Genomic DNA, 21,051 nt, shown 5'->3' on the forward strand with positions numbered 1-21,051 from the left:
TCAACCTTGAGCCGGCTACCTGAAACCAACTTCCGTTGGGATTGAACTCAGGTTGTGAGCAGAGCTTGGACTGCAGTACTGCAGCTTACCACTCTATGCCACGGGGCTCTTTGTTTAAATATACACAGCCAATAATATCTCCAATGGCCAATTGGAAGACCCACCTGCTCCCTCCCACTTTCTAAAAACACTTGGCAGGCATTAGGAAAGGTGTAGGAAGGAGCCACAGTTACCACAGGCACCACACTTGGGATCCCTGACTGAGATACATTTCAGTGATAGACCATCCCCACATTTTGGAAACAAACATCTGTGGCCATTTTCTGACCTAAAATATTACATCAAAATGGCCTTTATACCAGTATCTATTTGCAAGACAGCTGGGGTGTTCTGAGAACATTCAAACTGAACTGACAGATCTATGTAAAGCTCAAGAACATAATTTCTAACAATTTTGATCTTAGAAGTGATACATAATCTTCCTGTCAAAAGCCAATGCATATATTGAAAGCTCCGAAGGCTGGCCTCATCTTGGAAACTATGTTGAGTTGGCCCTGGTTAGTACTTGGATGGGTGACCACCAAGTAAGTCCAGGGTTGCTACATAGAGGCAGACAATGGCTAACCACCTCTGTTCATCTCTTGCCTTGACAACCTTGTTGTGAGGGTCTCTGTCTTTGTGTCTCTGCTTTCCATCACCTGCGGTGTTATCAGTGAACTCGTAAAAGCAGTTCACACCTTCTGGTCTCAGGCGCCAGGCCTGATGGCCCATGTATCTTCCCCCCCGCTGTTCTTCCTGCCGGTACTCCCTCAGGCCGGTGCGGCCTTGGAAGTGTGATAGCCGCACCAGACTTCCTGGGATCCGTCTGATGTTTTGTATTATGCCAAGCTTGTAACTTCCCATAACAATAAGTGTGAACCCCAGTGCCCCAGTGCCCTGGAGTCAATATATTCTGTAAACCCGTATAGCCCCTCACTTGCAACTTTCTACCTGTGCCTGTCTCATCTCCTGAAGGCTTCAATAAATCTATTGTTTCTGTATCAACGTCTGAGCAACTGATTTGGAGAAGCAAACTCAGAGAGGGGGATCTCTCACATTAAGTTGCAAGTCCTTGCCTCTCGGACTGCAGCTGTACCGCTTTGGACAGAATGTCAGCCGACGAGGACACCACCCCTAACCCCGATGCCCCCAAGGAACCGGACGAGCCGGAGAAACCGGACCCGAAGGAGGAGGGAGCCAAGCCAAAGAAACCGAAGGGTCGCGCCCCCGACCAAGATCGGGACGGACGTCCCCGGGGGCTTACTTATTGGCTGGACTCTCCCAAGGGCTGGTCGCTCTCGCGGACTGCGGCGAAGGATCGCCGGTTGGCCTTCCCCAGCACGGGACTCGAAGGGGACCCGGCCCGCAAAGAGGCCCTCATGGAGGAAGAACGAAAGCAGTGGCAGGAAGACCGCCGGGCTATGCGGGAGCAGATGGAGATCATGCAACGCGTAATGGGTGAGATGGCCACGACCCTAGATGCGCTGAAGTTGCAACCTCCAGCCGGTGCTCCCCCAGACGGGGCGCCGGTAGTTCCGCCCGCAACCCCTGCCCCCCCGGCCCGTCGGGACCTGAAAGTCACGTATGACGGGTCGGGAGACCAGTTGACCTTTTTTATGGTCCAAGTAGATATTTTTATGCGGGAACAAGGCCGAACCTTCGTTTCTGAGGAGTCCCGGGTGCAGTACGTGGCTTCCTTACTGCAAGGGGAGGCGGCTGCCTGGATGGTGTTGCAGTATGAACTCCGCTCGCCGGTGCTGCGAACCCTGGACGAGTTCATGGTAGCACTCCGAAACCGTTTTGAGGACCCGACTCTGGGTGAGCGGGCTAAAGCCTCCCTGATGCAACTGCGCCAAGGGACTAAGTCGGTGGCGCAGTATGCAAGTGAGTTCCAGTCACTGGCTAGCCGAATTCTGGACTGGAGTGAAGCTACCTTGGTACAATGTTTCAGGGAGGGTCTCAACCCAGACCTCCAACATTGGGCCTTCATGCAAGGGAACCCCCCGGATGTGGAAGGTTGGGTTCGCCATGCTGCTGACATCGAGAATCGCAAACAACTCCTGAACTTGTCCAAGCAACGGCTTGGGCGAGACCCCAGGCCCCGAGGTGACCGTGGCCGGGAACTCCGGCAAGGGGGTGGCGGGGGTCTCTCGGCCGCGGAACGCCGCAAGCGGTTCGAGGCCGGCGTCTGCCTGATCTGCGGGGGAAAGGGTCACTTTGCATCGCAATGCCCCTCTCGCTCAGGCCGTCCGACCCCCCCCCGCCAAACCCAGGCCGAGCCGACGAAACCGGCCGCCGACAGCCAGCCTCGCCGCAGAAGTGGACCACTGAGCCGGCGCTCCGGCGCACCCTCCGCTCTCCACGCGCGCCCCCAGGATGGGGCATCCGACTCTACGGTCCCATCGGGGTCCCGGATTACAAATACCGTCTTTGATTCGGACGGCTCCCCGGAAGCCACCACCCCGTCCCCCTCTTCCAGCGAGGAGGAAGAGTGGGAACAGCCGGCAAAAAACGCCGTCGGTCTGCTGTAGAGGGGGCTCCGCAGCAGACCGTCCCTATCGTTGTGCAAGGAGCTCCACCGATGGTAAGCGCCCAAGAGGACAATGTATTTGTGCGTGTTCATCTGTCCCTACCCAAAGGGGGTCCCCCGTTAGAGGTCCCCGCGTTGGTCGACTCGGGGTGTGCCCGCACCATGATAAATGAGGAAACTGCCAAGAAGTTGGGTGTCCGGCGCAAGCGGCTTCCGGGACCCCTCCGTTTTTCCCAAATGGACGGGAGTGACTTTAAACGGGGCCCTGTGACCCACAGAACTGCAGCCGTGATTATGTCCGTGGGGGAACATTGGGAACGGTTGTATTTCACCATCGCCCCTATTGTAACCCCTGTGGTGTTAGGGATGAACTGGTTAAGGGGACACAATCCCTCCATTGATTGGGTTAAACGGGTGCTTTCCTTCCCCGAAAACCCCTGTGGGTTGCATGACAAGGAACGGGTACTCAGAACTCCAGCCGCCGCACTGGTAGGGTCCCCCGCCCCAGTCTCTCCTCAATTACCCTCTGAGTACTCGCAGTTTACTGATGTTTTCGATGTTAGAGAGTGCGACGAACTGCCTCCCCACAGAGAAACGGACTGTGCCATCGAGATTGTAGGGGAAGGCAAACTGTCTAAGGGAAAGGTTTACCCCATGAGCCCTAGTGAAAAGACTGTATTGCGAGACTATCTGGATGTCAATCTGGCGAGGGGTTTCATACGCCCCTCCAAGGCTCCTTATTCAGCCCCAGCTTTCTTTGTAAAGAAAAAGACGGGAGATTTAAGACTGTGTATTGACTTTCGCAGACTGAACGCAGTCACCCAGTCTAATGCTTACCCCCTCCCTCTTATTCCTGACCTTCTAGCACAATTAAAGGAGGGCCGAATCTTCACCAAACTGGACTTGGTAGAAGCCTACCACCGCATTCGCATCAAAGAAGGAGACGAACCCAAAACGGCCTTTTCCAGTTGTTTTGGGATGTTTGAGTACCTGGTCATGCCGTTCGGACTTTCGGGGGCTCCGAGTGTCTTTATGCAATTAATTAATGAAGTTTTGCATGATTTACTGTTTCGGGGGGTGGTGGTATTTCTCGATGACATTCTTATTTACTCTGAGACCATGGAAGAACATGTGCGCCTAGTGCGAGAAGTGCTCCAGCGGCTGCGGGAGCACAAACTGTATGCTAAGGTGTCCAAGTGTGAATTCCACCAACCTTCTATTACATTTCTGGGGTATGTGATTTCCCACCAAGGGTTGGAAATGGACCCCGCCAAGGTCCAGGCGGTGCGGGACTGGGAAACCCCCACTACCCGCCGCCAACTTCAACAGTTTTTGGGGTTTGCCAACTTTTACCGGAATTTCATTCCCAACTTTGCCCAAGTTGCGCTTCCCCTCACTGCCCTGTTGCGTACCAAGGACAGGGGGGCTAGCGCCGCACTCCCCTCAGCCCGTCTGCAATGGTCTCCCCAGTGCCAGCAAGCTTTTGAACGTTTAAAGCTACTTTTTTCATCCGAACCCGTTTTGGCTCACCCGGATTGCACCAAGCCCTTCGTGGTGCAGGTGGATGCCTCGGATGTAGCCATGGGCGGGGCCCTATTGCAGAGGGATGAGGGGGGACGGTTGAGGCCATGCGCCTACTTCTCCAAGAAGTTTTCCCAGTCCGAAATCAACTGGGCCATTTGGGAGAAGGAGGCAGCAGCGGTCAAACATGCCCTTACCGTATGGAGACACTTCTTAGAGGGGGCCGAGCTGCCGTTCGAAGTGTGCACAGATCACAAGAATCTTGAGGCTCTCAAGGGAGCTAGAAAACTCAATGCCAAACAAATTCGGTGGGCCCAATTTTTTGCAAAATTCCGGTTCACCCTCAAACATGTCCCTGGCAAAGAAAATGCCCTAGCTGATGCTTTGTCACGACTTCCCCAGTATCGCAACGATTTCGATCGCCCCGTCGACTCCCTGTTCACTCCCGAACAGCGAGGGGAAGTCCCTGGCTTGGCCGTCACCACCCGATCCCAAGCCCGCCAACCGGAGACCCCCCCTACGCTCAAAGGTATCCCGGAAGCATTCCAACAGCGACTCCGGGACGCCTCCTTACAGGAGGAGGAGCACCATCTCCTCCCCACTGGCTTGGAACGAACCAACACTTGGTGGGTGCAAGGGGGGAAACTATATGTCCCATCTTCCCTTCGCAAAGAAGTATTGGGACTTGTACATGGGGCCAGGCTAGCGGGTCATTTTGGTTTCATAAAAACGCTTCACCTGGTTCGAAGGCAATTCTGGTGGCCCGGTATGAGATCTGATGTAGAGTTGTATGTGCGCAGCTGCCCCACCTGCGCCACAGCCAAGAAACGGATGGGAAAACCCCCGGGGCTTCTCAAACCGCTTGAGAACCCCTCCCGTCCCTGGGAAGTCATCGCCATGGATTTTATCACCGACCTACCTCCAAGTCGGGGGAAAACGGTTCTCTGGGTTATCACAGACCTCTTTTCCAAACAGGTTCATTTCGTTCCATGTGCAGGTCTTCCTTCAGCCCAGGGCTTAGCTAAACTGTTCATCACGCACGTCCTCAGGCTACACTCGATCCCGAGGAAGGTCCTCTCCGACCGGGGGGTCCAGTTTGTTGCCAAATTCTGGCGGGCTTTCCTAAAGTTAATGGGAGTGGAGGAACAGGGCCTTTCTTCCGCCTATCACCCCCAAACGGATGGTCAAACGGAACGAGTAAATGCGGTAGTAGAATGTTATTTGCGTTGCTATGTAAATTTCCACCAGGACGACTGGGTCGACCTGCTGCCATTTGCCGAATATGCGTACAACAATGCGCCTCATTCCTCTACCGGCTTTAGTCCCTTCCAAGTTATATACGGGACGGATTTTGGCCCTTTCGGTTCTGCCCCCGTCTCGCCAGAGCTCCAGTCTACCCCTGATCTTCAGGAGTGGATTCAGGTGGTTAAATCCACCTGGCCATGGTTGCTCAAAAATCTGGAAAGGGCAAAAAGCAAGTACAAGGAACAAGCAGACAAACACCGGTCTCCGGGATGGGAACTCAAGGTGGGGGAGCAAGTCTATCTGTCCACCAAAAACCTCCGCTCTCTTCGCCCCTGCAAAAAACTGAGCGACCGTTATGTAGGACCTTTCCCCATTACCAGAGTAATCAACGAGGTTACCGTGGAACTGAGTCTCCCTAAGACTCTCAAGGGAGTTCATCCAGTCTTCCATATAAGCCTCCTCAAACCTTATGTAGCAGCTCCCCAGTTCCACCCCCCTCCCGCTCATGAGATTCCTACCGTAGTAGGAGGGGATACCCATTTGGAAATATCCAAGGTTTTAGATTCCAAATGGAAGAAAGGGAAACTGTTTTACTTTGTTCGCTGGAAAAACCTTGGCTCCGCTCATGACGAATGGGTGGCCGCACCCCACATGGCAGCTCCTCGCTTGGTCCGAGAATTCCACCTCGCTTATCCCGATAAGCCTCGTCCTCTCGGAGGGGGGCCTTAAGGGGGGCAGAATGTGAGGGTCTCTGTCTTTGTGTCTCTGCTTTCCATCACCTGCGGTGTTATCAGTGAACTCGTAAAAGCAGTTCACACCTTCTGGTCTCAGGCGCCAGGCCTGATGGCCCATGTATCTTCCCCCCCGCTGTTCTTCCTGCCGGTACTCCCTCAGGCCGGTGCGGCCTTGGAAGTGTGATAGCCGCACCAGACTTCCTGGGATCCGTCTGATGTTTTGTATTATGCCAAGCTTGTAACTTCCCATAACAATAAGTGTGAACCCCAGTGCCCCAGTGCCCTGGAGTCAATATATTCTGTAAACCCGTATAGCCCCTCACTTGCAACTTTCTACCTGTGCCTGTCTCATCTCCTGAAGGCTTCAATAAATCTATTGTTTCTGTATCAACGTCTGAGCAACTGATTTGGAGAAGCAAACTCAGAGAGGGGGATCTCTCACACTTGTGGGGTTGTCATAAATTGGCTGTGATGTGATAGCACTTTACACACACATATATTGACAGCAGAATCAACTAATTCACTTCTTGAAATCTATGTTAAAACAACAAAAACTAAGGCTGTAGTTCTAATCATAACTACTTGGAAAAAAGGTTTGTCAAAATCAGTGGGACTAGAATCACAGAGTTAGAAGGGACCACCAGGGTCATCTTGTCCAACCCCCTGCACAATGCAGGAAACCCAAAAGCACCTCCCTCCCACACCCCAGCGATCCCTACTCTACGCCCAAAGTGGCAATCGGCACTACCCTGGACATGCAAGAAAGGGCCACGAGAGCCAAACACTGATGCAAACCTTCCTGCCCTCCCTCTCATGATCTGCCTAAGATCATAGAATCAGCATTGCTGACAGATGGCCATCTAGCCTCTGCTTAAAAACCTCCAGGGAAGGAGAGCCCACCACCTCCCAAGGAAGCCTGTTCCACAGAGGAACCGCTCTAACTGTTAGAAAGTTCTTCCCAATGTTTAGCCACATGAAAAAGCGGAAACGCTTTTGATTTAATTTCAACCTGTTGGTTCTGGTCCGATCTTCTGGAGCAACAAAAAACAACTCGGCACCATCCTCTATATGACAGCCCTTCAAGTACTTGAAAATGATTATCATATCACCTCCAGGCTAAACATACCCAGCTCTTTCAACTTTTCCTCATAGGACCTGGTCTCCAGACCCCTCCCCATCTTTGTTGCCCTCCTCTGGCCACGTTTCAGCTTGTCTACATCCTTCTTAAATTGTGGTGCCCAAAACTGAACACAATACTCTAGGTCAGGGGCCTACAAACTGCGGCTCCCAAGCCGCATGCGGCTCTTTGGCCCGTTGAGTGCGGCTCTCTGAACTTGGTTCGGAGCCCCTGCTCTTGTGCCCGCTCGTGCCGGCAGCCAGGCTGCGGAGTCGGTACGCCTAAGAGAGAAAGAGCGGGCGCGCTGTCTCTCCCCTCCCCCCGCCGTGGAGAACGGCCGGGTCCCCCTTTCCCTTGCCCTCAATGGTTGGGAGGCTAAAGCCTCCCCTCCCCTCTAGCCGCGCGATTGCTGGGCGGGCGGCTCGGCGGTTCCTGCCCCCCCACCTATCAGCTGTTGGGCGGGGCGGGCTTCCTTTGGTAGACCTGGCCTCCGGCTGAGTCCCATTGGGAGGCCATGTCTACCCACTGGCTTTCTTGGCGGTAGACCTGGACTCCGAGGAGGGGGAAAAGTCCCCCTTCAGAGGCCAGGTCTACCAATTGGCTTCTATGGGCCTCCGGAGGCCAGGTCTACTGCCAAGAAAGCCAATGGGTAGACCTGGCCTCCCAATGAGACTCAGACGGAGGCCAGGTCTACCAATTGGCTTTTATGGCGGTAGACCAGGCCTCCAGACGAGGACTCTGGACGGGGAGGGGGAAATGGCAGGGACTTACAATTTAATTTTTATCAATAAATAAGATCACTATTAAGTATGATATCAAGTTTTATTCAGTGTACCTATAGTTTAATTAAGTTAAAACTTTAATTAAAGCTTATTAAGTTAATAAACAGTGTACCTACCTATATAGTTTAAGTTTAAGAAATTTGGCTCTCAAAAGAAATCTCAATCGTTGTACTGTTGATATTTGGCTCTTTTGACTAATGGGTTTGCCGACCCCTGCTCTAGGTGAAGCCTAACCAGAGCAGAGTAAAGCAATACCATCACTTCACTATACTTCTGTTGATACAGCCCAAGAGTGCATTTGCCTTTTTAACTATCGTATCACACTGACTCATGTTCAGCGTTTGGTCTACTAATACCCAAGATCCTTTTCGCATACACTACTCTTAAGAACAACACAGGGCCCAGGACAGATCCCTGAGGCACTCTGCTAGTCACTCCTCTCCAAGTGGATGAGGAACCATTAACAAGCACTCTTTGGGTGCGATCTGTCAACCAGTTACGGATCCACCTAACAGTAACAGGATCTAAATCAATTTGTCAACAAGAATATTATGTGGAACCTTATCAAAAGCCTTACTAAAATCAAGATAAACCATGTCTATAGCATCCCCCTAATCTAGCAAGGTAGTAACTTTCTCAAAAAAAGGAGATAAGGTTAGTCTGACATGACTTGTTCTTGAGAAACCCATGCTGGCTCTTAGTAATCAGATCCATCTTTTCTAAATGCTCAAGGACTGACTGTTTGATGATTTGTTCTAAAACTTTTCCAGGTATAGATGTCAAGCTAATGTTTCTAATTTTTTGTTTAAATAGCTGAAGTGTAAAACTCTTTTATATGCCAAATAGGATGATATTAGATTTAAGTCTTTTTCTGCTGTTGAATATTACAGTAGCTGAAGTAAACCTTGGATGGCTCATTTGAATTAATTTGAAGAGGAACTGACCTCTTGCAAGAAGTTCTGGTTCTTGCACAGAGTATCTTGCCTGCTAATAACATTACATAGGATTCCTCCGTAATGAAATGGATATAACATCCCAAAGTGAAACTGACCACTAACAAACAAACAAACAAAACCATTATGAGAAAATTCAAGTGAACAAACTACATTAATCTTAAAAGGGATAGCTTATTTTTCAAATAGGTAGACTAAATCTGAGCTCTATTTACCTTTTTGGGTGTCCGAGCTTTAGAAGCTTTTGCCTTCTTTCCACTCTTCTTGATCCCTCCCAAAGACTTCCTCCCTCTCTTCTCTGGGGAAGGTGAAAGGATAGTATCAGATTTACTTTTGATGCCTCGTTTTTTGGCAAGAAGCTCAGGGTGAATTCTAGGCAGAACACCTCCACTTGCAATGGTTACTCCTTTTAATAACTGCAGAAAGAGGCAATATATGAAGAAACAACATATGTGAACACAGACTCTCTTCAGGTTATTCATTTAGACTGACTTATTTTTATTTATTTATTTACATTAATCATACTGTGCCTTTCTCACTGAGAATCAAGGCGGATTACACAATGTAAATCAATGCAATCTATAGGATGATACATCTAATAAGTAATGAATAAGATTAGAATTGCAGAATTTTTTTTAAAAGGGCTATCTCCTGAACAAATCATATGACATGTAAATACAGAACAATGCATTTTCCTAGGCCAGTTTGTTCTGATGTAGTCTTATTTCCTTTATAAAAACGCCCTCCTGAACAATTCTGTTTTACAGTGTGTGAAATGCCAGGAGCATGGGAGCCTTCCTGATGTCCTCAGGTAGGCCATTCCACAGAGTAGAGGTCACTACAGAGCAGGCACGTGTATGGGCAGTTGTTGATCTTGCCCATTTGCAGGGTGGCCACTACAGAAAGCCCTGCTCAGATGAGTGAAGTTGTGGTGGGGTGGGTCATAGGTGAAGAGACTTGACGTGTTCACTGCCTGTGTAAGCAACTCACTGTACAATAAGGGATAATGTACATATGCTGCCTGGAGGTCTTTGAAGGAAGGGTGGAATACAAACATAAACGATACGTTTTATTCTTACTTGTCTTTATACTTAATTCTTACCGAAATAATTTCTATGCACTTGAATAAATTATTCAAAGAATAATCTAAAAAAAAGAATAACAGTAATACTTCTCCTATTCAATTGCTGAAGGAAAGGCACAAATTATGACTCAAGTTACTGATACAGGTAACATTTGTTCCAATATTCCTGCCTACAGCAGCATCATATTGTTTATTACAAATTGAGTCTGAGCACAACCATGTTTCGTTATATTTCTGTCCCTCTGTTGACAGCTGGCAACTAAAATGTCTTTGAATACTACATGGATAGCAAACTAGATGACTGCAAGCCATGGGCACCTTGTTTAGCAAAATTGTAACAAAGGAAAACAAAAACAGAGTTGCATTTACCTGTAACTGTTGTTCATTGAAGTCTTCAGTGCAGAAACACATATGGGACTGCGCGTGTGCAGGCCTGCCTTTTGGTAGAAGATTTTTCTAGCCTCCCAGATACAACAGGGGCACCTGTTCCCCTTGGAACAATCGTGACAATTCCTTCCTGCCAAAACTGTCACGTGACCAAGGGAGGCATCCCCTTTCCCCTCAGTTCCTGATTACCAACATAGATCCTTAAAAAAAGCAAAAATAGCCTACAGCGGGATAGGAAGGAGGAGATATGTGTCTGCACTGAAGACTTCAATGAACAACAGTTACTGTTTTCATTTTCAGTCTTCTGTGCAGCGCCACATATGGGATTTTATATTAAGCTACTCACAACTGGAGGTGGGGAGGCTTATTGTTCTTATTGGAACAGTGACTGCAACACTTCTTTCCCCACGTCTGCCTCTCTCCTCGCTTACAGGTCCAGAGTGTAGTGTTTTATGAAGGTATCCCCATCCAATCAGGATGCTGCTTTACAGATGTTGGTAAGAGGAACCCTGCGATGGAAGGCCGCTAACGAACTCTGGGCACGTGTAGAATGGGCCTTGATCGTCAACACACACTTCTCTCCCGTAGCTCGGTATGCTGATCTAATGGCAGCCATCACCCATCTATAAATAGTCTGGGAAGAAGCAGACTTACCTTTTTTGGGGCTCGAGTTACAGATAAATATTTATCTATCCGAAATGCTCTAGTTCTGTCTTAATAATACAGTAGTGTCGATCTAATGTTGAGGATATACAAGGTACACTCAGCCTCGCTAGAGGGGTGTGGAAAAAATACAGCCCAATTAACATCCTGGGCCAACAGAACTTAGAAACTACCTGTGGAATGAACTCTACGCTGGGGTGAAGGACCACCCTTTCAGGAAATACCTTCAGAAAAAAGGGATCTGATCTAAGGGCCAGCTCGCTAACTCTTCTGGCTGAGGTGACTGCCACCAGGAAGGCGAACTTCCTAGAGAGCATAGCCAGGGAACAGTCCCTTATTGGTTCAAAGGGCCTTCCCATAAGTTTCAGTAGTACCAGCTGAAGAGACCACTGAGGGACCAGAGTTGGTACCGGGGGAAAAAGAAGTTAGTTTTGTATGACGACTTTCTCTACCACTTAAGGAAGAATCAAGCCTGCTTACAATCACCTTCCCTTCCCACCCCCCACAACAACCTGTGAGGTAGGTGGGGCTGAGAGAGCTCTAAGAGTGCTGTGACTAGCCCAAGGTCACCCAGCTGGCTTCATGTGTAGAAGTGGGGAAACCAACCCGGTTCACCAGATTAGCATCTGTCGCTCATGTGGAGAAGTGGGGAATCAAACCCTGTTTTCCAGATTAGAGTCCACCGCTCCAAACCCCCGCTCTTAACCACTACACCACTGGCTCAACAGACCCTTTATGAACCTCTAGGAAAGGCTACAAGAAAAGACAGATATTCCTTCTGCAGGGTCACAGGGGTCCGAAATAGCTGCTAGGTATACTTTAACTGAAGACACTGCTAACCCTTTTCGGGCCAGAGAAAGCAAAAACTCCAACACAAAGAATAATAGACAAGTGAATGGAGAAGCCCCACGACTAGTAGCCCAATTTTCAAATTGCTCCCATTTCTTAGAATACCAAGTGGAAGGCTTTCTAGTCTGTATCAGAATTTCCTGTACTTCCCGAGACATCTTCAATCTTGGGGGCGAATGAACCACGCTGTCAAATGTAATCTGTGAATGTCATGGTGAGATAGCTCCCCACAAGTAAGAAGATCTGGCTCTAGGGGGAGATGGATATAATTTGAGCCTGCAAACCTGAGGAGCTCTGGAAACAAAATCTGGCAGGGCCAGAATGTTGCTATTAGGATACATGTGGCGTGATCAGCTACCATCTTGCCTAACACCCTGGAGAGAAGCAAGAAGGGGGGGGGAAGCATAGAGAAGATGGTGCAACCATGAAATCTGAAAGGCGTCTCCCAGGGATCTGTTGCTGTTTCCCACCAGGGAGAAGAAACTCAGAACCTTTGCTGAGTCTCTGGTGGCAAACAGAACCATATGGGGAACCCTCACTGGTTGAAGACTGGCCAAAGGTACTTGGGTTGGAACAACCACTTGTGGTTCATGGTATATTCCCTGGTCAGGTTGTCTGCTAAAGTATTCAGAACCCCAGCTATATATAGTGCTCTAAGTGAGATGCCATTGTTTATGGCGAAGTCCCACACCCTCATGGCCTTTGAGCACAGGGATCTGGAGTCTGTCCCTCCCTGCTTGCTGATGTAGTAAACAACACTCATGATGTCCGATTGGATGAGCATCTGAGAATCATGAAGAACATCTGCAAAAGAGGTAAGGGCAAACTTCACTGCAAGGAGTCCCATGTTTATGTGCAGGCCTCTCTGTTCTTGAGTGCAGAGTCCTCGCACTGATCTATTCCCACAGTGAGCACCCCAGTCTAGTAGGGAGGCATCCAAGGATAACACACAGTCATGTGACCAGTACCTGAATGTAATTTCAGCAAAGAGATTATAATCTAGTATCCACCATTCCAGAGAACCTAAAACTGATCTAGGGACTGAGAAACAGTGAAGAGGTATGTGCCAAAGAACTGAAACAATTTATAAACCACAGCATGAGTGTACGCATGTGCAACTGTGCATTCGGCACCACCACTGTGGTGGAAGCCACGAGGCTCAGGAGCTGCTGAATGGCTCTAACCATTTGCCGTCTCATCCTCTAAAAGGATTTGACTGATGCCTTTTTAGCAATAGTCCTCTCCTATGGGAGATAGGCTCTGGCACTGGTGGCATCTAATAAAGAACCCACAAAGGAGGTCCTTGGGGCTGGTACGAAATGTGACTTCTCCCAGTTAATCAGTAGTCTCAACCTCAAACAGATGGACAGTAGTAGATGAACATGTACCTCTAAAACCTCTGATGACCTGGCCATTAAAAGTCAGTCGTCTAAATAGTCGTCTAAATAGGGAAAAATGGAACATTCCAATATTATGAGGTGGGCTATCACTGTAGCTATACACTTAGTGAATACCCTTGGGGCTGTGGTGAGGCCAAAAGGTAAAGAGGCATATTGGTATCTATCCACCAAAAAGAACTTGGAACAAAAGCTCCACTTTTGAGAACTAGGAGGGACCTTCTGAATCACCCCCTTCTGCAAAAGTTCCCCCAGCTGAATAGACAGCTCCTCTATAGGGTTGCCGACAGCTCTGGACTGGGGAAAACACGAGGGTAACTCCTTAAACTCTAAAAGGTGACCAAAACGTATAATACGTAACACCAAACTGTCACTACAGATCTTTTCCCACTCAAGGGAAAAATGATTCAGCCTGGCCAGGAGAAAAACAGAGCCGGACAGTCAGAATTTACAGCCTTGACGGTGTTGATTCTTTGGGGATGGAGGTGCTGATCCAGGTCTAGACCTTATGTTGGACCTTCTTTTGCCCTCTTGATTGATATTGCTGATATTACTGAGGATATGATTGTGGTTGTTGCTGCTGTTGAGGATAGCTGTAAGGCCTGTAGTAAGAAGAGAAGCCTTGTCTTCTCTGTGGGAAGCGGTCTCTATTAGTAGACGTGGTTGGAAGGAAGTCATGGATTTAGCTGTCTGTCTATCCACTTTCTTTTCTTTCAAAGTCATTGGTGCCTGCAGCAAACAAGGTTGAACCTTCAAAGGGAAGGTCTTCGACCCTGGCCCTTATTTCGATGGGCTAGGCCTTATTTCTCAGCCATGAGTATCTTTGGAGTGTTATAGTGGAGGACAGAACTCTAGCTGACATGTCTGCATCATGCTTACTAGCAGCTATCTCCTGTAAGGACACTTTGATGGCCTCTGCCTGCACTAATAGAATGGCTGCCCAAGACTCCTCTGGGAGGTTGTCCATGTGGAGTAAAAGTTTTTCTCATGTGAATAGTTGATAACCCCCAAATATCGTCTGGTAATTTGCAATCTGGAAGTTCAGGGCATCAGAGGAGTAAATCTTCCTCCCAAGTGCATCCAGTCTGAGTCTCCTTGTCAGAAGGAGCAGAGTGCTGTATCTCCTCTGTTACAACAGAAGAAGGAGGAGGGTGAGTTGAGAGAAAAGCGCATATGTCAGGCTTAACCCTATAAAGGTTCTCCATCGTTCATGTTGTTGCTGGTGTGGATGCAGACTTCTTGAATAGAGGAGCCTGGATGTCCTGAAGCCCCTCAAGCATGGGGAAAGATATAATGCCTAGGGAGTCTGCAAAGAGCCTACTTAGGATCTTGTCTTTAGGTTTATTGTCCATTGCAGATACATCCAAATCCAGGGCTTTGGTAATCCTTAGTATCTGCTCTGAGTGCAGACGTGTGTCTTCATTAGGGGAATTGGGCTCTTGGTCCCCAACTTTCTCATCCAGAAATGTCTCAGATGCTGCTTCCAAACTATAACCCAATGCAGAAATGTCCTCTCCACCCGGATCAGAGGCTACATAAGAGGCTAACTGCTGAAAGGACTGCTGAGGCATGGTAGGTATTGTTGAATGGACTCGTTGCAGAGGTCTGCCAGTAAGGTCTAGATCCCTTAGTTGACAAAATTTGATCCAACTAGGGATATGAGATGGGGTGAGCAAAACCTCTGGTGACTGATGTTGGTGCTGCCATCCCTGTGGAGGTAAAGGACTTGGAGCATGTTTGAAAACCTCCAGAATGGAACTGTCCAACTCTAGATCCGAAAGGGAGCGAGATGGTGACCCCGAGTGGAACGAAGGTGTGCAAGGTGGAATGACAATCGGATCCGACGTCGAGCTATTTTCATGACGGAGTCTTTTTTTCTTCTTGGATTGCTTGTCCTTCTCTCTGTGTTTGTTTCTTATCTGACGGCTCTGAGACCTGAAGTGCTGATGGAGAGCCTTGCTGCTTAGTAGGAGACAACCGTATCCCCTTAGGGGCATGGAAGGCGCCATCTTTGGATCTGACGGAAGCAATCTCTCAGATCTGGAGCCTGTTGGAACCAACAGTCTTTCTGGAACCAACGAAACAGCGACAGGATTGAAAGACAAGTCAGGCATCGATGTTATGGATGTGAACTCTGTCCGAGGCTCGTTTGGGAAGCAGATTGGCATTGACTGCACAGAGACAGGTTTCTGAGCCGTTCCAATACGAGCCGATTTGAGGGTATTCTCCCATAGGGCTGCCATTAGTCTGAAGCATCAGAAACAAACTAATAAATTGGCGTGCTAGGTCAGCGAAAACTACCTCAGGCTGCCAAGGAGTGAAATTTTTTAGAAAATCAGTAGAAAAAAACTCACTGAATGACTGGAAAGAACACTGGAAGGCAACAGAGAAAAAACGCTTCTACTCACAACAGCAGAAGAAAAGGAACTGAGGGGAAAGGGGGCATCCTCATTGTATCCAGGAGGCTAGAAAAATCTTCTACTGAAAGGCAGGCCTGCGCACGCGCAGTCCCATATGTGAGGCTGCACAGAAGAATGAAAATGAACCATAGTTTACAAATGCCCTAATACTGCTTTAGGGGCTTCAGTTTTAAACATTTTTTCCCTTGTGGCAACGAACAGCATCACCTCCTACGTATCCAAAGAAATAAGCCATCTATTTGCAGAAGGAAGCACATACCTGGTTCAGCTCCTCATCATTTGCAACTGCCAGAAGAATGTGTCTTGGGGCAATTCTTCCCTTTTTGTTATCCCTTGCTGCATTGCCAGCCAATTCCAATATTTCTGCTACAAATACAATGAAATACAATTCAGTAACAAGAAATATATAATGTATGATTTCAGGCCAAGATCTCCTTTGTGAGTAACCAAGTCCAAGAGTATACATTGTTCTATATTCAAATTAGATCAACAGCATCATAAAGGGATCCATCCAGGTTAGTAGCATCATAAAGGGATCCATCCAGTTTCACATTCTCAGGTAAAAATAATGACATATCTGAAAAGCAGCAAAAAGTAGCAAACAAAATACAAATTTAAAACAGGCAGACTGGTAGACTGTTACAAAAAAAGTTTAGTGATCTCTCTAACAGCCATGAGGAGTGGACCAAGTGAACCTTCCTAGGTAACAAAAGCTCTACTGAACTGGGTCACCATTGAAAAGGTACACCTCATACTCTCCAGCCTCACTTCTGAAGTCCCAGACAGAAAACCCCCTCCACTATAAACTGGGTGCAGTAAAGTGATTCTTCAACTAAGACAAAGCCTGGCTCTCATATTATTCAAAAGCTATGCTACAGCACATCTATTTTCAACTCTTAGCTTAATGTGTCCATAGGACAGCATTCTACCAAAAATATCCTATACCGTGGAATAAAATTTCTTGAGGATATCAGCAAATATTTAACTATCACATCTTTACAGAAATGGAAACGAATGCCTGCTACCATGAAGTCTTGTGTACACCTGAGCAGGTTTTCAAAACCGCTAGGGGTAATGCCCTGACCTGGACAGGCCAGGCTAGCCTGGTCTCATCAAATTTCAGAAGCTAAGCAGGGTTGGCCCTGGTCAGTATTTGGACGGGAGACTGCCAAGGAAGTCCAGGGTTGCTACGCAGCAGAGTCAGGCTATGACAAACCACCTCTGAATGTCTTTTGCCTTGCAAACCCTACAGCGTCGCCATAAGTCTGCCATGACTTGGTGGCAAAAGGGGAAAAAAGCAAGCTGTGATGATTGATTGTTGACATATGCAGAACTTTCCCATTCCTATAAAGATGCAGCTTTTACCAAAATTAAAATAATTTTATCTCCCCCTCTTCTTTGCATTTTGTTTTCCCTTTTTATGATACTCTAAGGCACCAGAATTAATTTTTGAAATATTTACTAGAACATTAAAGGAAACTTACGTCAAAGGGCTTTTCAGCAGCTTGAATATTGATTTTATGAGGTCAAATACTGTGGGCTGTCTCCTCAGAAATATGATCCATTCACTATGAAAAAGGGTGGGACAACCTGCACAAGTGAGGCTTACTTGCAGGTACTTAAAGTATGCCTTAGTTCTCTTTAAAGGTGATGTGTACTGTAGGGGAAGGCATGTGGGAACTAAACTGGGACCAGCTAGTCAGCTGACTATGGCTCGGCAGCTAATTTGCAGGTAATTGGAAGCAGAGGACCAGCTTGTCCAACTCTTGTCAGGGGTACAAGCCTTGGCTTTAGAGCCAAAGGCCCATGGTTCGCATTTGGTGACCCTTGGGAACTAACAGATCTCCAGATTATATCATTCTGTTATGGGAGGGAGGCCAGAGGCTAGCAACAGACAGACTGCTGTATCTCCCCATGCTGTATCATCCCCAAGGGATTTTGTATCATGTGTCTGGGTGAAATGTGCATCAGGGAGGGGAAGATTCTGTCCACCCAGGCTTTTAATTAAAAGTTTTTTGTTTGTTTTTTAAATACTGTTTCAGTCTGGAAATTGCTATTTTAAGCTGTCAGTGGTCTGTTTTTTTCTATGTTGGGCTGGGTATTTTAATTAATACCTTTTGTTTTGTTTTTATTATTTTTATTCTGTAAGTTATCATAGATAGGTTCCTGAAGCAGTGGCATAAACATTCTAAATAAAATAATAATAATTTGAGGTCCATAGTTGCACCCATGTAGAGATGTGAGCCAACACATTTTACAGTGCTTTATTTTTCAGGGGAGGAGGTTCATTTTTAAGGATTCACCGTTTAATTCAATTAATAATTATGCATAACAGTGCCAATATAATATAAGACGAAACTGGCAGTTTCAAAATTGTAGTTAAAAAGTTTTTCAGATGATTATTTCTAGGAATTGGTTGAGAAGGTACGTGTATTTTTTATTGATTTGTAAACAGGGTGATGTGGGGAAATAAAACTATAAACACAGATAATAATCCAAATAAAAATGAAGTTATGAATTTACCTGATTTTTGTGCAGGTCAAAGCAAAATGAAAACTAAATTCTTACTTGTATGTTTCATTTTGCGTGTTATAAGGGATATTGTAATCTCCAGTCTGATATGGAGCTAACAAGTAATGCAAACAGAGATGAAAAATTTCTAGAATTTTTGAAGCCATAGGGACCCCCCCAAAGAAAAAGCAGAAATCTGGGGGAAAACAGAAACATATGCGATATTTTCTTATTGAGCCTAAATGTATTTTACTGTTTCAACATCATAAAATCTATCATTACAACTTAATTACCATAAAATTGTACTATTTGGCATATTTATAAAATTTGAAAGTATAAATACCTTAGTTTTCTACTAGAAGAAAACTGAGTATACCCAATACTAAAGAGGGAGACAGCTACAAACTGCTTCCCTCTATGCTGCCTTAGCATATCCTCTGTCATCTGAGAGGTAGGAAGAAGTCATGTTGAAAACAGAACAGACATATTTTTAGTAAAGAAAAGAAAGCGTGCTATCTGTACAGAAACAGTCTGATGTGGTTATAATACAGTCTGCAGCATATTTGAATATCAAGTTAAACTTAATGACACTGAAAACATTGAACTTTTCAATAGTGTATTATCAATTTATCAGTTGATAGCCCATCAACTCATAGGATATTGGTGGAAAAATTAATCACAGTTAAACAATAAATATATGCTTGAAAATATGTTGTATTTGCCTGCAGTACATACAGGAATTTATCTAATGTCATAAATTGTTTTACATGCAAATCTTCAAACTGTTCATTCAGAGTAACTAAAACTGCCTTAAAAAGTATTGTACTCATTTCAAAAGAGAGAAAAAATGCATAGGATTTTGTTTGAACTGCTACTCAAAAATGTTGATGTTTCCACTGGAAAAACTAAAAAACAATAATCAGTTGGGGGAAAAAAAACATTTTTCCTGAATGTTTCCAGGCCTTCACATCTCTAATGCAAGTGATGCTATGAAAAGTGACAATACATAATTTTGACTTCATTTTAATACAACATTGAAGTCACACCTAATTTTTTTCCTAATCAATTATTTCAGTTTGAGTATTTGTTGCTACTGGGACATGAAATTAACATGAGGAGGGTACTCTTTATTTTGTATACTAAATATAAATCAAAATAAATCAAAATCATGCTCATTTTAGGATATCAAATGCTCATGTTTTAGGAAAATTTTCCAATTTCAATTCATGTCCTAGGAAAATTTTCCTGTTTTGTTTGGGAAAACCCAATATCGCTGCACCCACTACTTGACACGTATAATCTACACACTGTGGCTGTACATAAACTGGCTCATTACAGACATCAGTCCAAAATTTCTGGGCCCTTTCTCTGGGTAAAAAATGCTGGAGGGGATCTCCATTAAAACTAAAAGATCAATTTTCTTGCTTGCGATAAAGTAGACTGGATTGGATTTCCACTATTCACACTTTCCTCTGCATTAGTGTCAGACTTCAAAATATCTGACCAGTAGGTGATTTTTATGAATGCTTGACCATTATAATCCCTACATTTTGAAGGTGCTGTGCCTTTCTACTTTGGTGTTTTAATTTTTTAAAATGTCATTACCTGCTAAGTATTCTATGACAGCTGCCATGTAGACAGGAGCTCCCACTCCTATTCGATACTTGTATGTTCCTTTCTTCAAGTATCGCATCATTCTTCCCACTGGAAAAATAACACCTGCTCTGCTGGAGCGTGACATTTTGGTCATTTTTTTCTTTCCACCTCTGGCCGACATGTTGCTGTTTTGTTTTTTTCAGTCTTCTAGCAGATTATTCTTACTTGCTTGCCCTACACAAAATCTACAAAAAGCAAAACCAGGGATTTGATGTTGGATATGAAATATAACAGGCTCTCTGTTCAACAGAATGTAAGTATCATTACAAACAAAACTGTTTCTGGGCAAAATGACTGACATTACAATAAAATACAGTTCATAGTACCAGTTGAACTACAACGTGAAGAAGTTCATGATGTAAGAGAGAACATTAACTACATATTTACGGTAATAGGAAGTATGAAAGCCCAATTTTCTAATTAATATTGGTGGTAGTTCTTTGACGTGTACTCCCCTCCCTCTTCTGCAAGGTATCGATTTATTTAACTTGAGGAACAAAAGATTGTCCTTACAACCAATTCTTACTACTTAAAACAATGTTCCTGGAGGTGGGGGGCAGATGCAATACAGGTTAATGCTTCTTTGCCTTTAAAAGTTATGCAGAAAACAGAATTTTAGCAAGTGCTTCATATGCCGCCACCTCAATTCTTTCTGCTACATGTCTAAAAGTACAGCTGAATGTATAGACATGCCTTAAGACCCAGTTTTTACTCTTTTTAATTTGCATGGTTCTCCTTGGCCATCACAGTACTGTAAGATTGATATGGCAACAGCAGCTCCATCTGACAAAGGTCTGAATCCAGTTTACTAGACATTCAGGGTAAGTTTTGTTAAGCAGGTTGTGGAAGGTGATATATAAATCTTGCATGTAGTTAATGCAATATATATGTACTGTATCTAGGATGTTATAGCAGGGTTTGCTTGTGTATTGGTTTATTTGTGTATATGCATAGTTTTCTATGCATGTATAAAAGTAAGTAGGCTATGTCTTTTAAAATTCAAACAGATACAGCTTCCCCAGAATGCAGAAAACTGTTTCATTTATTCCTATCAGATTTTAAAGTGCAGGACTTCAGCCAGGAAAGAAGAAAAAACAAAACAAAAGATGGTAACCCTAGAGGAAAGGATATACTGGGAATTGTATGTGAACACCCCTCCATAC

General features: G+C 45.8%; 1 protein-coding gene across 1 annotated transcript in view; it reads right to left on the reverse strand.

Annotated features, from left to right (window-relative positions):
• Positions 1-20,082, reverse strand: part of LOC130477572 (core histone macro-H2A.2) — a 30,029-nt gene extending 9,947 nt beyond the window's left edge. Inside the window, exons 1-3 of the mRNA XM_056849579.1 lie at positions 19,838-20,082; positions 15,981-16,087; positions 9,137-9,337 (exon numbers count right to left, since the gene is read on the reverse strand). Of these exons, the coding sequence (XP_056705557.1) occupies positions 9,137-9,337; positions 15,981-16,087; positions 19,838-20,009 (480 nt within the window). The 5' untranslated portion in view covers positions 20,010-20,082. The remainder of the gene's footprint in view (positions 1-9,136; positions 9,338-15,980; positions 16,088-19,837) is intronic.
• Positions 20,083-21,051: the final 969 nt, after the last annotated feature.

The sequence above is a fragment of the Euleptes europaea genome, chromosome 5, assembly GCF_029931775.1.
Source record: "Euleptes europaea isolate rEulEur1 chromosome 5, rEulEur1.hap1, whole genome shotgun sequence".
NCBI classification, from domain to species: Eukaryota; Metazoa; Chordata; class Lepidosauria; order Squamata; family Sphaerodactylidae; genus Euleptes; species Euleptes europaea.